The sequence below is a fragment of the Theropithecus gelada genome, chromosome 11 (genome assembly GCF_003255815.1).
Source record: "Theropithecus gelada isolate Dixy chromosome 11, Tgel_1.0, whole genome shotgun sequence".
NCBI lineage: Eukaryota > Metazoa > Chordata > Mammalia > Primates > Cercopithecidae > Theropithecus > Theropithecus gelada.
This window is the reverse complement of record NC_037679.1, coordinates 80946504-80961319: the sequence shown is the minus strand read 5'-3', so window position 1 is coordinate 80961319 and position 14816 is coordinate 80946504. Positions and strand designations below refer to the sequence as shown.

Below are 14816 nucleotides of genomic sequence, written 5' to 3'. Positions count from 1 at the left end.
GTCACAAGCTGCTTGGCTCTGGAGTGCACCTAGGATTGGGTGCCGCCTAAGATGGGATAACGGCTTCAGGTGACTCCTAGCCTTCCCGGTATCTCTTGCCTCGGCCTCCCTGGCCCAGTGCTGGGGTGTCAGCTAAGCCTGAGCTTCCGAGAAGTCAGGTCACCAAAGGAAGAAGCCTTCTGAGACCCTCCCCACCCCACCCAGGTTCCCAAGGCCCTGCTGTCCCCTGGGGAATCAACCAAGGAGCTCTTGTTCTCGAAGAACTCATGGCCTCGTGATAGTCTAAGGTAGAGGTCCGAAAACTACAGCCTGTGGGCCACATCTGGCCACAGCCTGATGTGTAAATAAAGTTTTATTGGAACACAGCCACACCCATTCCTTTGTGTATTGCCTTTTCTGTGGCTGCAGGCAAGAGTAGCTGCCATACAGACCACCTGGCCCATAAAACTCAAAAATAGCTGCCATCTGACCCTTTATAGCCAGCTAGCTGATTGCTAATCTAGGGCAAAAGCAGGGGCCTAAAAAGGGTCAGAAAGGAGACCAGAATGAAGGGCAGGCATTTGGGAGTGGCATGGCCTGTGGCAACTGGAGAGCAGGCATCCTGTGCCATGGGGATGTTGCCAGGTTCATTTTTCTAGGGAAAGCAGAAATCTGGATTTTTATGTGGAATCTCACTGTAGGAGAGGGGAAATCTCATTTTTAAAATGTAATCAGGCCAGGCACAGTGGCTCACACCTGTAATCCCAGCACTTTGGGAGGCCAAGATAGGAGGATCAGTTGAGCCCATGAGTTGGAGACCAGCCTGGGCAACACAGCGAGACCCCATCTCTACTAAAAAAAACATTAAACAGTGGCAGGGTGGCCAGGCGTGGTGGCTCACGCATGTAATCCCAGCACTTTGGGAGGCCGAAGCAGGCAGATCACGAGGTCAAGAGATTGAGACCATCCTGGCAAACATGGTGAAACCCTGTCTCTACTAAAAATTAAAAAAAAGCCAGGTGTGGTGGCACGCGCCTGTAGTCCCAGCTACTCAGGAGGCTGAGGCAGGAGAATCGCTTGAACCCAGGAGGCAGAGGTTGCAGTGAGCTCAGATCGTGTCACTGCACTCCAGCCTGGGTGACAGATAGAGACTGTGTCTCACAAAAAAAAAAAAAAAAAAAAAAAAGCAGGGCATGGTGGTGCGTGCTTGTGGTCCCAGCTGCTCCAGAGGGTGAGGTGGGAGGATCTCTTGAGCCCTGGAGACGGAGGCTTCAGTGAGCTATGATCGTGCCACTGCACTCCAGCCTAGGCAACAGAGACCCTGTCCCCGCCGCCAAAAAAAATTAAAAATTTTAAAATGCCTTGGGGAGGGAATTTTAACAAAGCATGCCTGTGGGCACTGCTGTGAGGTCTGGCCTAGGGATTTGTAGGGCCTTGGTTAGCGGGAGCTGAGGCCCATATATGAATGGCGGGGCAGAGCGCTGAGCCGAACCTGCTGGCCTCTCCACCTCCTGTCGAATGCAGAGTCTCACCCAAGTGGTGCCCAGTGGCTCTGGCCCCACCTCAGGTGCGGCCCCTGGGGGTGAGCCTGCCAGGCATCCCCACCTCCCTCCCACAACATCCAGAACCTCTGGGAAGGAGAGGGGAGGTGGGTCCCCTCCACAGGGGCCAAGGGTCTTGGTCCCACTCCCCAGGTACCTGCGGCGAGACTGCAGGAAGGTGGGCTGCAGGATGGAGGGTCAGGGAACCCTGAAGTGCAGGCAGGAATGTCCTTTTCCCCTTGGACTACCTAGGGCCCGGGGCGCCCTCTGGTGGCAACTCTGCTCACAGCCTGACTCAGGACGCCCCCAGCGCTCCCAGCGGCAAGAAGAGCACGAGGCGGACACGGTGGGTCTCTGAGAACTTAAATAACCCTCTCCACTCGGCAGGGTGGGCGAGGAGGGGGCTCACAGCAGAAGCAGAGTGGCCCCGGGGTTGGGGCGCCACAGGACACTGAGGGTTCACACCACCCCAGCCTGGGCCTGGTAAGTAGCAGGTCAGCATAAATCCAACCCCGCGAGGCACATCCAAACCCAGAGGGGTTCAAATGACAGGAGTGGGAACAGAGGGGCTCCCTGAGGCTTCAGGCCCCATCCCCAGGAAGACTGGCCTGGCCTCAGCCACCTTCAAGCACAGGGGGGAGGCCTCAGGTTCCAGGGACGATGGGGGACCCAGCATTAAATATGTCATAAATAGGTGGGCGGACAGGCGGGGCTCACATTCCCCTAGTCCGTTGGGGGTCCAGGGCCTGGGCCCTCTCCCAGCGACGCCACATGCCTGAGATGGCGACTGGGAAGAAGGCCGGGAGCCCCCTGCAGTCTGAAGTCTGGGCCGAGGGCACAGGAGCCTGAGGCTCACGGCTGCTTTGCCTTGCCTCTGTTCTTCTGGAGCTTGGCATGCACGACTTTGAGCGTGGTCAGGAAGTTGCCAAGGAAGAGGATGAGGAAGGTGAGCGCCAGCACGAACACCTGGGGGAGTCCAGAGAGGAGGGCCAGGCTGGGGCATCTGCCCTGCTGAACCCCTGCCCCCAGCACCCCAGAATCTACAGCACAGCTACTCCCAAACTGCAGGGTTTTGCCATTGAAGGCAGAGATTCAGGAGACCCGGGTGAAGGGGTGAGGCCTCAGGCTTGGGCAAGGCCTGGGAAGGGCTCTATGGGGCGAACCTCCTTGGGATCCATAGATTGGGAGAGGCTCCACCCCTAGCCCTTCCAGGAGCCTCCCCCCAAGCACACCACACACACACACACACACACACACACACCCATACCTGCGAGCCCAGCCCGCCCCAGGAACCTCCCCAGCACACCACACACATGCATACACCCCACCCCCACATCTGCCATCCCAGCCCTCCCCAGGAATCTGCACCCCAGCATGCCCCCACCCTCCATACCTGCCATTCTCTGCATTCCTCGTGGCTGGAGAGCTCAAACAGCGTGACGGCATTGTAGAGCTGCCAGAACTAGAGAGAGGAAGGCAGGCGCTGCTCACCCACCAGGCTCCCCTGGCCAGCCACGTAGAAAGCCAGGGAGATGCCCAGGCCCCCCACCCAACTTTGGGTATCAACTACCCACAGCACTGACAGACACCCCCCAAAATGAGCAGGTACCCGAGGCCAGGGCAGGGCTGGGCCAGTTCTGGCTCCTGCCTTGGCATCCCCGGGCTCAGAGGCTGCCCAGGCCCCAGGATGCCACGGGGCCCAGCATGGGGACGGATGGAGAAAGAGGGCAAGGCCTGAAGACCTTCTGTTCCTGGGGGTCAGCCCAGACAGGAGATACCCACAAACTCCAGGGGAACTCACATGGCCACAGAAGAGGAAGGGCAGGAGAAAGGTGAGGCCCCGCCACATCCAGGACTGGAACCCTTCTGTGGAGAGAAGGGAAGAAAAAGGACCCACTGAGGGGCTCTGCTGCCCCCAAAGCCCCACCAGACACCCACCCCCAGCCACGCCAGTCACCCTAAGATGAGCCAGGCACAGTCACACATGCGGAGGGTCAGCCCTCACCTGTCATAGCTGGGTGGGCATTCACTATGGCAATAGCAGCCCTGTCACCCAGCCCGACTGCTGTCACTCCTCAAGTCACCAAGAGTCAGGTGGCCCTGACAGCACGCACAGGTGCCGGGCGCTACGCTGTTACTAATTTCTTTAATCTGCACAGGGCTTTGCATTTTATCATGAATTCTCACATGCATCACTTCTATTGAGTCTTGAGACAGGAGGACCTACTTAGCAGAGTAATTTGATGGAAATGACCATGTCAAAAGACAGCAGAGTTGGCCAGGTGCAGTGGCTCACGCCTGAAATCTCAGCACTTTAGGAGGCCAAGGCAGGCAGATCACTTGAGGCCAGGAGTTTGAGACCAGCCTGGCCAACATGGTGAAACCCCGTCTCTACTAAAAATACAAAAATTAGTTGGGCGTGGTGGCGGGCACCTGTAATCTCAGCTACTCAGGAGGCTGAGGCAGGAGAATTGCTTGAACCCGGGAGAAGGAGGTTGCAGTGAACAGAGATAATGCCACTGCAATGCAGCCTGGGCAACAGAGTGAGACGCCATCTCAAAAAAAAAAAAAAAAGATAGCAGAGTTGTATTAAAAACAGTTTCCCCTGAAATTCTCAATGAGGGGGTCTCCTCACTTTTCTGACCGGCACCCCTATGGCTTAAGAATGAAGCATGTCTCCCCCATGTATTTGCATTTATGTACTTATACATGTTGGCATGCAGACATGTTATAGACAAATGGCTAATTTTGTGTGTGTGTGTGTATACGTTCTAAAACACACACACAAAAATAGATACTTCCAGAGGCTGACACAGAGGCCCTGCCCTCAGGGCCTGCTATGCAGCTGGCCTGGCACTTGGCAGCTGAAACAGAATCCAGGATGAATTCTGGAAGGCGCTTCGGGATAAAGGGCAGCGGCCTGGCTCCACTGTATGGGAGATGCTCGCTGGGCCGCACTCCCGGTGTGGGGGAGCTGGCGGGTCCAGCACCTGCCCCCGCTCCAACCCAGGCCCAGCTACTCACCCACTGTAAGATCCAGGTGGTTCCTCTCCCCCAGGGCCCGCAGCCGGTAGAGGCAGCCCCTCTGGTAATAATATTGCAGGAACTGTACGCAGCCTGCAGGGGGAGCACAGCGCCCGGGCTCAGGGCATGGTGTCCCCAGAAGACAGGGCAACACCTCCTCTCTGCCCCAAGAGAAGGTTGGTGGGTCTTTACTGGGCAGAGGCAGAGAGGGTGCCCTGGTTACAACCCTCTCCCACGCCCAACACACCACACACAGACACACACACCCTTTGGTCTGAACCTGCTTTAGCCCTTATCGAGAACATAGACAGAACTCAGGTATGTGAGGACCCATCTAAGCCCCAACGAGAATCGAAACTTCTGGAATTTTCCATGCAGTAGACAATAGATGCTTGCTGGAATGCAAGCTATGCCAGTGCTATGTTGGGAGCTGTGTGCAATGCTAAGACACAAGAGAGAGTTCCATCCAAGGGGATACTTCGTTGTTGCTAAAAATGAGGTGATAATGACATGAAAAATAGCTATGATAAACTTAAAAATTCAAAAGGCAGGTTATAAGTACATAGGCAGTGAAGCTCTATGTACAGAAAGATCCCATACTTGTAAAATATATGTAATGCAATACGCACATGTATATACATATTTATGGATAAAAACTTCTGAGAGGACATAGATCTTAATTAACATTGATCACCCCTTAGGTGGGCTGACATATAACTTCCATTCTTGGTTTTATATATTTGTATTTGTTTGCAAGCAGGTTTTAATTTAAAATGTAGGTTGTGGTATCTGAAAAGTCAATACAGCCAGGCATGGTGGCTCATGCCTGTAATCCCAACACTTTGGGAAGCCAAGGCAGGCAGATCACTTGAGGCCAGGAGTTCAAGACCAGCCTGGCCAACATGATGAAATCCCATCTCTACTAAAATACAAAAACTAACCGGGCATGGTGGCAGGCACCTGTAATCCCAGCTATTTGGGAGACTGAGGCAGGAGAATCGCTTGAACCAGGAGGCGGAGGTTGCAGTGAGCCGAGATCACACCACTGCACTCCAGCCTGGGTGACAGAGAAACCCTATCTCAAAAAAAAAAAAAAAAAAGAAACGGCAGGGTGCGGTGGCTCATGCCTGTAATCCCAACACTTTGGGTGGCAGAGGCGGGTATATCACCTGAGGTCAGGAGTTCCAGACCACCCTGGCCAACATGGTGAAATCTCATCTTTATTAAAAATAAAAAAATTAGCCAGGCATGGTGGCACGCACCTGCAGTCCCAACTACTCGGGAGGCTGGGGCAGAAGAATCATTTGAACCTGGGAGGCAGAGGTTGCAGTGGGCCAAGATGGCGCCACTGCACGCCAGCCTGGGCGACAGAGCGAGACTCCATCTCAAAAAACAAAAAAGAAAAGAAAAAGAAAGGCAATACACACATGGGATAAAATTTAAAGGGAACAAACAGGTTGGTGAAAAGTAAAACTCTGTCCCTGTCCCCAACCATCCAAGCCCTTCTCCCCAGAGGCAACCCTTGGAACCAGCTCATTATATACAAATTCAGAGCGATTTTCAGATGAGAAAAATAATGTATATTTCCATTTGGAGGACTTATTTAGGACTGGAAAAAAGGCTGGTTCCCCCAATGCTACTCAGTTCCCAAAGGTCACAGTTGGCAGGGTTCCAGCCTGGGGAAGGAGCAGGCAGTGCTAGGGGCTGGAAGGTGGGTGGAGCTGACCTGGGGCGGGGACAGCTCTCTCTCTGGATTTCTGGGACCCTCTCCCCCAGTCTGGTCTTCCTGCCACACAGGCAAGCACTGATGTCAGCTGGGGCCCTCCCTTGGTGAAAGTCTCAGAAAACCATGCCCCTTCCCCCAAATCCAGGCAACAGTCACTCACTCTGAAAAATGGAAAATGCTAAGAACTGGTTGCGAAACTTCTGATAAATGGGTCCATTAGGCCTGGAGAGAAGGTAGGAAAAAACAAAGGTGGGCCCACTGTGAAATGAGACATTCCTCCCCGCCCCGACTCCATTCCAACCAGGAGAGGGAAAAAGGTGTATAAAGTCAAACTGAGGTCCTGACTTCCGCCCTTCTATCCCTGGGGCTGGGCAAGGTCATCCCATCTTCTTTTCTAGAAGCACAGGAGTCCACATGGCCGTGCAGAAGCGCTAACTCCATGACCCCTCTGTCCTCCGCGGTCTCCTTCAGTGCCCAGCCTCACTTGCTCCCTCCAGCCTTGCAGCCCCGCTACCTCTGCCCTGGCCAGGGACACCTGAAACCATTCCCTGGAGAACCCCCTCACGGGCTGGGTGGGGCCAGCACAGCGGCCTGGCCCAGCTGCAGGCTCATACTTTCCCAGTTTGGCCCTGGAGCCCCCCGCCACCGCCATCAGGATCAGACCCCTCCCCATTCCCGGGCCCCAGGCTCTACTCCCTGGGAGGTTGGAGGGGCCCAGCGAGGGGCTACTCACCAGGTCAGCATCACTCCAGACAGGAACGTGGACACGTAGTGGTGAGACACCCACCAGCCTTTAATTCTCGGAGAGGGAGAGAACGGAAGTGCGCTCAAGAGGGGAGAGCAATGCAGGCATGTGTCTCGCTGAGGCCCCGTCTATGCAGCAGGGGCTACTTCTCGGGGTAAGAAACGGACTGGAACCCTGACCTTGCCCTTCTCTCTGTCCCACAGAGCTGCACCATCCCACACAAACCAGCTGCAGATTAGCCCGGACTCCCACTTGGGCTTCCAGTGGTTTCCAGCAACCCTCAGAGCACACCCCTAGCCTCGCCTGCCTTCAAACCTCACTCCTGTCCTCCCTCCCTGGTCTTCTCCCCAGCACGTGGGTGCTCCAGGCATGGCCCCTGTCCTCCCCACCAGGTCCTCTCCCCTTCAAACCTCACTCCTGTCCTCCCCACCAGGTCCTCTCCCCTTCAAACCTCACTCCTGTCCTCCCCACCAGGTCCTCCCCTTCAAACCTCACTCCTGTCCTCCCCACCACGTCCTCTCCCCTTCAAACCTCACTCCTGTCCTCCCCACCACGTCCTCTCCCCAGCACGCAGGCGATCCAGGCATGTGGGCTCTCCTAGAACCCGCCAAGCCTGCCTGCTGCCACCTCAGGGCCTGCTACGGACTGAACACTGGCCCCAGTTCCTGCGCTGAAGCTGAACCCCCCAGCACCTTAGAACATCCATGACTGTATTTGAAGACAGGGCCTTTGAAGAGGGGACTGAAGTAAAACAAGGTCACACAGGTGGGCCCTAGTCCAGTGTGCCTGGTGTGTCTGCAAGAAGGGGAGAGACGCCAGGGCTGTTCGTGCACAGAGAAGGCCACATGAGGACACACAGGGAGATGCCATCTGTGAGCCACGGAGAGTGGTCTCAGGAGAAACCAGCCCCGCCAGCACCTCCATCCTAGACTTCCAGCCACCGAACTGCGAGGAAATACACTCTGTGGCTTAGGACGCCCAGCAAGCGGTATTCCCTGCAGCTACACCCAGCGGGCTCGTCCAGGGCCTTCGGACTTGCTGCTCTCTCTGCTCCAAGACCTTGACCTGCCTGGCTCCCGGTCCAAGTTCAAGCTTCAGACTAGCTGTCACCTCACAAAGGCCTCCTGACTACCTTATCTGAACCAGCCCGATGGCCCCGCTCAGACCACACTGCCCCGCTTCATCTCCTTCATGGCACGGACCACTGTCTGCAATTATGTGCCTTTCTTCCTGTGATCTGCCCCCTTTCCCACCCCATGTCACCTCTAGATTGAGCAGGGTCTTGTCTCTGTTGTTCACCAATCTATTTTTGGCGGGTTCCAAGCAGCTGCTCAATAAATGTGTTGAATAAGCACACATGTACATGTACACACACACACACACACACACACACACACACACACACACACACGTGCACTCTTTTTTTTCCAGGCGGGGTCTTGCTCTGTCACCCGGTCTGGGGTGCAGTGGTGCAATCATGGCTCACTGCAGCCCTAACCTCCCAGGTCAAGCGATTCTCCCACCTCAGACTCCTGAGTAGCTGGAATCACAGGCCTGCGCCACCAAGTCCAGCTAATTTTTTTTTTTTAGAGACAGGGTCTTGCTATGTTGCCCGACTGGTCTCAAACTCCTGGGCTCAAGCAATCCTCCTGCCTTGGCCTTCCAAAGTTCTGGGATTACAGTCGTGAGCCACTGTGCCTGGCCACACACTCTTACACAGGACTGCAGCTATGACATTGCCCTGTACAGAAGCAGAGGCTGATGGACGCCACACGCAGCACCTCACACCATCTCAGAGGCAGCTTCTCCCCAGAAGCCACACACCCCAGGCCCATCTCCTGCCATCTCAGTGACAGGAGGCCCTTGCCCAGCCCTGGACTTCATCTATCCAGTCCAGAGGCTGTGGGGACCCTGTTTCCAGAACTCAGCGCTCCCCACAGAGTCTTGCTTTATCACCCAGGTTGGAGTGCAATGGTACATTCTCAGCTCACTGCAACCTCCACCTCCCGGGTTCAAGTGATTCTCCTGCCTCAGTCTTCTCAGTAACTGGGATTACAGGTGCCTGCCACCACACTCGGCTAATTTTGTATTTAAAAATACAAAATTTAATTTTTTGTATTGACCTCAGGGGATCCACCTGCCTCGGACTCCCAAAGTGCTGGGATTACAGGCGTGAGCCACCGCACCCGGCCCAGCCAGGGGCTCTTGATCCACAGTTGGGTAGAGCCTGGTTGTCACCTCCTACCCCCAGCATCAGGGGCAGCCTAGGAAGGAGTTGGACCCTCAACCCTGTATCCTTCGACGTCCCAGAGTGTGTCTCAGGCCTTGGTTGGCCTCCCCAGGCTCCTCTGGTCCAAACACATGGCAGCAACTTGCCAAATGCACCCGGGAGCAGCCAACTCCTCCCCAGGACTGGGCGGTGGAGCCTGGGGATGCTCGTGCAGACAGTCATTAACCTTCATCCCTCCAGAGCTCTCCTGGGTCTGGGCAGGGAAATGGGTCCACTCCCAAAAGGCGGAACCCTGAGGATGTGCTCGGGGCCGAGTTGGTTCACAGGAGAAGCTGGATTAGGCCTTCTTTTTAATTAAAATCATCCTGGAACCTGCTTTCTTCACACCTAGACCAGTACCTACAGATACGTCACAGCTTCTTTTTTTTTTTTTTTTTTTTTTTTGAGAGACGGAGTCTTGCTCTGTCACCCAGGCTGGAGTGCGGTGGCCGGATCTCAGCTCACTGCAAGCTCCGCCTCCCGGGTTCACGCCATTCTCCTGCCTCAGTCTCCCGAGTAGCTGGGACTACAGGCGCCCGCCACCTGGCCCGGCTAGTTTTTTGTATGTTTTAGTAGAGATGGGGTTTCACCGCGTTAGCCAGGATGGTCTCGATCTCCTGACCTTGTGATCCGCCGGTCTTGGCCTCCCAAAGTACTGGGATTACAGGCTTGAGCCACCGCGCCCGGCCTATGTCACAGCTTCTTAAATGGCAAATGACATTCCAAGGTGTGGCTCTGCCATGGTCTACTGGGCTCTTTCTTTTGTTTTTTTATTTTTGTAGAGACAGGGTCTTGTTATGTTGCCCAGACTGGTCTCAAACTCCTGACCTCAAGTGATCCAGCTCCCAAAATGCTGGGATTACAGGTGTGAGCCACCGTACCCAGCCTCTGGCTGTTTCTCAACCGTCACTATTGCTCTCAACATTGTCATGATGTCCTTGTGGAAGTCCCCTAAATGCAAAGACACTGTTTCTCCACAGTGGCTACCAGAGGCAGGGTGGATGGGTCAAGGAATGGGTGCTGCTCCTTGTCCAATTACCCTCCAAACAGCCATCCCAATTTACACTCCCATCCGCAGTGCAAGAGAGAATCTGGGTCCCTGAACCCATACCAACAGTGGATGCCATATTTTAAAACTGTTACTAAATCGGCTGGGCGTGGTAGCTCACGCCTATAATCCTAGCATTCTGGGAGGCTGAGGCGGGACAACTGCTTGAGCCCTGGAGTTGGAGACCAGCATGGACAACATGGAAAACCTCATCTCTACCAAAAAAAAAAAAAAAAATCTAAAAAAATTCACTGGGCGTGGGGCTGCACACCTGTAGTCCCAGCTACTCGGGAGGCTGAGGTGGGAGAATGGCTTGAGCCTGGAAAGCAGAGACTGCAGTGAGCTGAGATCGCGTCACCGCACTCCAGCTTGGGCAACAGAGGGAGACCGTGTCTCAAAAAATAAATAAATAAAATAAAATTGTTACCAAACTTACTAGGTGAAAACTGGCATGTCATTGAGGTTTCAGTATGTATTTCCCTAATAAGTGGGCTGGAACCATCTTAAAACCTTCCAAGCAGAATACACACATTGTAAGAACGAGACTGGATCTAAACCATCGCTCTTCCCTTGTCGGCCTATGCAAAAGTTCTGGGCATAAATTGGCTTTTCAAGCAACGGCCTGTGTGTTCCCCAGGAGTTATGGTGAGGGGCAAGGTTTTATGCAGCTCTGTGTTCACAGCACTAACAGCACCAGGTAAACAACAGGCACTCAATAAATGTTGACATGAATGATGTCCGGGAGGTGTGGCTGGTGAAAGCAGCAGCTAATCTGGATGCCACCAGCACAGAGGTGACAGGAGATTGTTGCAGGTGCCACATGAGGTCATGGGGACAGGGTGAGATGTCCATCTACTTCTTTGTGCCCAGAAAACCCCCACTTCCAGCCCTGTATCCTAGTCTCGCCTGTCAGAGTCTAAGAAGCCCCCAGGCTCCAAATTTCTGACAGCAAAGGCAGTTGGCCAGACTCCCCGACTTCCAGCTTGAAGAGCAACCAGGAAGTCTCTGCAACCTCCCAGAGCTCTGCAGAGCCACATGTCAGCCCTCAGCGCTTGGCGGGCGCCACACTCCTTTGTCCTGCTCCCAGAGCTCCCCTGAGAAATGCCCTCTGTCTAGGAGCAGCCTGAGGCAGACACAGACTCCAGGCAACAAGGCTGACTGAGCAGCAGCTTTTCATTTCACAGCTTGCCCTGCCCAGAGCCCCGCTCTGACAGATGCCACCAATAAACACAGCTCAGTGACATCGGGTGAGGCTAGAAATCGCTGCTTCCCTGGCCCGGCATTCACAAGCCCAGGCGTCCATCTGCACACCCCAGGGCTCTGGGCTGGTTGTGTGCACGTGTGCTTATATAGCTGTTTTATTGTGATGTAATTCAGATACCATACAATTCACTCATTGAATATGTACAACTGAGTGGTTTTTAGTATATTCACAGAGTTGTGCAACTGTCACCAGAATCTATCTTACAACCTTTTTATCACCACAGAAAGAAACCTACACCCATTTGAAGTCACTCTCTGGGCTCATTTCACCACATTAGTTAAAGCTTGCAGGGGGAGGCTGGGTGCGGTGGCTCAAGCCTGTAATCCCAGCACTTTGGGAGGCTGAGGCGGGCAGATCACGAGGTCAGCAGATCGAGACCATCCCGGCTAACACGGTGAAACCCCGTCTCCACTAAAAATACAAAAAATTAGCCGGGCGTGGTGGCGGGCGCCTGTCGTCCCAGCTACTCGGGAGGCTGAGGCAGGAGAATCACCTGAACCCAAGAGGCGGAGCTTGCAGTGAGCCGAGATCGCGCCACTGCACTGCAGCCTGGCAACAGAGCGAGACTCTCTCTCAAATCAAACAAACAAACAAAGCCAATTAGAGGCAGGCTCCCTAGAAAAGCAAACATGATCACCAAGTCATTATTCATTCTGGCCCAGAATTAACTGTAATAGACAAAGGCTGTTTCGCCCAGTTGCAGATCTGCTTTGCCCCTGTGGGGAACCATATCACCCCCACACTCAGTCCGGGTGACTGGAATAGAGCTCAGTCTTATACCCAAGCACATGACCCCCCAGCCAACCAATCAGGACCCTCTGCGGCCCTCTGGCAACAGTGACTGGCTCTCAGAGATCAGTAGGTCACCCGAGCCCGGCCAATCAGAAGTCTGTGTCAAGATTCCAACTGAGGTGGAGTGAGGTCTGTCAGCTCAGGGGTTACTTTTGGCGGGAGGCCCGCCTGGGGGCCGCTGGGAGTCATCGCAGGGGAAAACGGAACAGGGAGCTGGAACCGGGCCATGAACATTGCCTGAGCCCTTCTGACCTCCTTGAATGGAAATTCCCAGTGACATGGGCCCATGAGACCCCTTCAGGTTTAGTCTCTATGGGATGAGTTTCCATCATTTTCAAGTTTACAAGAGAAGCTGACTTGCTTACTGTGCTGAGCTGATGAGTGGCATCTCACTTGGCAGGCACCAGACACAAACCAAGGGTGGCTGCATCTCCCGATGCGGAAGTCCCCACCCCTACCTGCTCCCCTGACCACACCTCCCGTCCCAATTCAAATCTCAGGTACAGCCAGAACTGGACAAAAGCGCCTCCATCAGACCAAAAGAGGGCAGCAAGCACCCAGGAGGCCCACAGGGTTCAGCGATGCTGTCTCTGGAATGCCGTTGTGGCCCCAGGACCCTTCCTCACGGCAGAACTTGGGTTTGGGTCACTTCAACAAAGACCGTGGGGTGTTGACGGCGCGCACCAGCCCTGAGCGGATGCTTCGGGATGAGAAACTAGAGTTCATCCCAGTCTCACCTCCCACGGCCTCCACACAGGCCCTCCTGCAAGGGCTTTTGAGCCACTCCCTGGTAAAGAGCGGGAGGGGAGGCCTCCAAGGCATCTCCCTTGCCTGCCCCCAGGATCAATCAGCCCTGAGGAGGAGCTGGGGGAGGGCGGAGGCTAAATCTCCAACAGATGTGGAAGATGAGTCACAAGTTTGAGTCACTCGGATTTAGCCCACCTGCCTTGCCCCCTCCCCCACAAGCTGGCCCCAGCTCCTGTAGTCATTAGGTTGGTGCAAAAAATGACTGCAAAACACAAATACTTTTAGACCACCCTAAATAGAAGATAACGCATCTGTTTGCATGTATTCGGGCCCAGAGGCCCTATTCCAGACTCCACTTGCCTATTCAAACCCCTTCCTCAGACCACCAAGCGGAGACAGGCCTGGAGGAAAGGTTCCATTGCAACCTCAAGTTCCTTGAACTATATCTGCCATGAAAAGGTCTTTAGTAAAAAAAAAACTCTGGGCTGGGTGCGGTGGCTCACGCCTGTAATCCCAGCACTTCAGAAGGCCGAGGTGAGCAGATCACCTGAGGTCAGGAGTTCAAGATCAGCCTGGCCAACATGGTGAAACCCCATCTCTACTAAAAATACAAAAATTAGCTGGGCATGGTGGTGGGCACCTGTGATCCCAGCTACTCGGGAGGCTGAAGCAGGAGAATTGCTTGAACCCAGGAGGCAGAGGTTGCAGTGAGCTGAGATTGCACCACTGCACTCTAGCCTGGGTGACAGAGCAACACTCTGTCTCAAAAAAAAAAAAAAACCTCTGTGGGTGCTCCCAGAAGGCAGTGTGTGACTTATCTTGGAGTCCCTTAGTTCAGTGTTCGGTACTTAGGAGACGCTCAACAAATGTCTGATGAATGGCAGACGGAGGGTAGAGCAGACTCACACGAAACTTTGAATTACAAGCTCAGAGACAACCATCCCTGCTCTCCTGTCAGAGAGTGAACTCCAGGAACTCTGAAAAGTTCCTGCTAAACTGTTAGGCAAGGGAGGCTGGCTCTGGAACTCCTTTTTGCCCTGTTAGCGGCCCTCTCTGTTTTGCTGGAGAGCCCTATGCCTGCAGAGACCTCTGCTCGGTGCTGCTCCCATCTCTCTGGTCATCCCCCACCCACAGCATCACATTAGAATAAAAAGCTGCCCAGCGTAACTCTTACTAAAGTGTTAATGATTGCCAGAGGCATCACATGCCCGGGAGAACTCTTTTTTTTGAGACAGGGTCTCACTTGCCTAGGCTAGAGTACAACGGCCTCAACCTCCAGGGCACATACAATCCTCCCACCTCAGCCTCCTGAGTAGCTAGGACCACAGGTGTACACCACCATGCCTGGCTCATTTTTTTTTTAGACTGAGTTTCGCTCTTGTTGCCCAGGCTGGAGTGCAGTGGCACGATCTTGGCTCACAGTAACCTCAGCCCACCAGGTTGCAGCGATTCTCCTGCCTCAGCCTTCCTGAGTAGCTGGGATTACAGGCATGCACCACCACGCCCAGCTAATTTTCTATTTTTAGGAGAGATGGGGTTTCCCCATGTTGCCCAGGCTGGTCTCAAACTCCTGGGCTCAAGTGATTCTCTCGCCTCAGCCTCTCAATTAGCTGGGACTATAGGCACATACCACCATGCCCAGGTAATTTTTTTTTTTTTTTTTTTTTTTTTTTTTTTTAAA

The 14816-nt window shown here is 54.1% G+C and overlaps 1 protein-coding gene across 1 annotated transcript in view; it reads right to left on the bottom strand.

Moving 5' to 3' along the window:
- Positions 1 to 1871: 1871 nt before the first annotated feature.
- Positions 1872 to 14816, bottom strand: part of TMEM120B (transmembrane protein 120B) — a 64325-nt gene continuing 51380 nt past the window's right edge. The window contains exons 4-9 of the mRNA XM_025402853.1: positions 7004 to 7069; positions 6431 to 6492; positions 4545 to 4637; positions 3322 to 3386; positions 2914 to 2982; positions 1872 to 2486 (exon numbers count right to left, since the gene is read on the bottom strand). Coding sequence (XP_025258638.1) covers positions 2373 to 2486; positions 2914 to 2982; positions 3322 to 3386; positions 4545 to 4637; positions 6431 to 6492; positions 7004 to 7069 — 469 coding nt within the window. The 3' untranslated portion in view covers positions 1872 to 2372. The remainder of the gene's footprint in view (positions 2487 to 2913; positions 2983 to 3321; positions 3387 to 4544; positions 4638 to 6430; positions 6493 to 7003; positions 7070 to 14816) is intronic.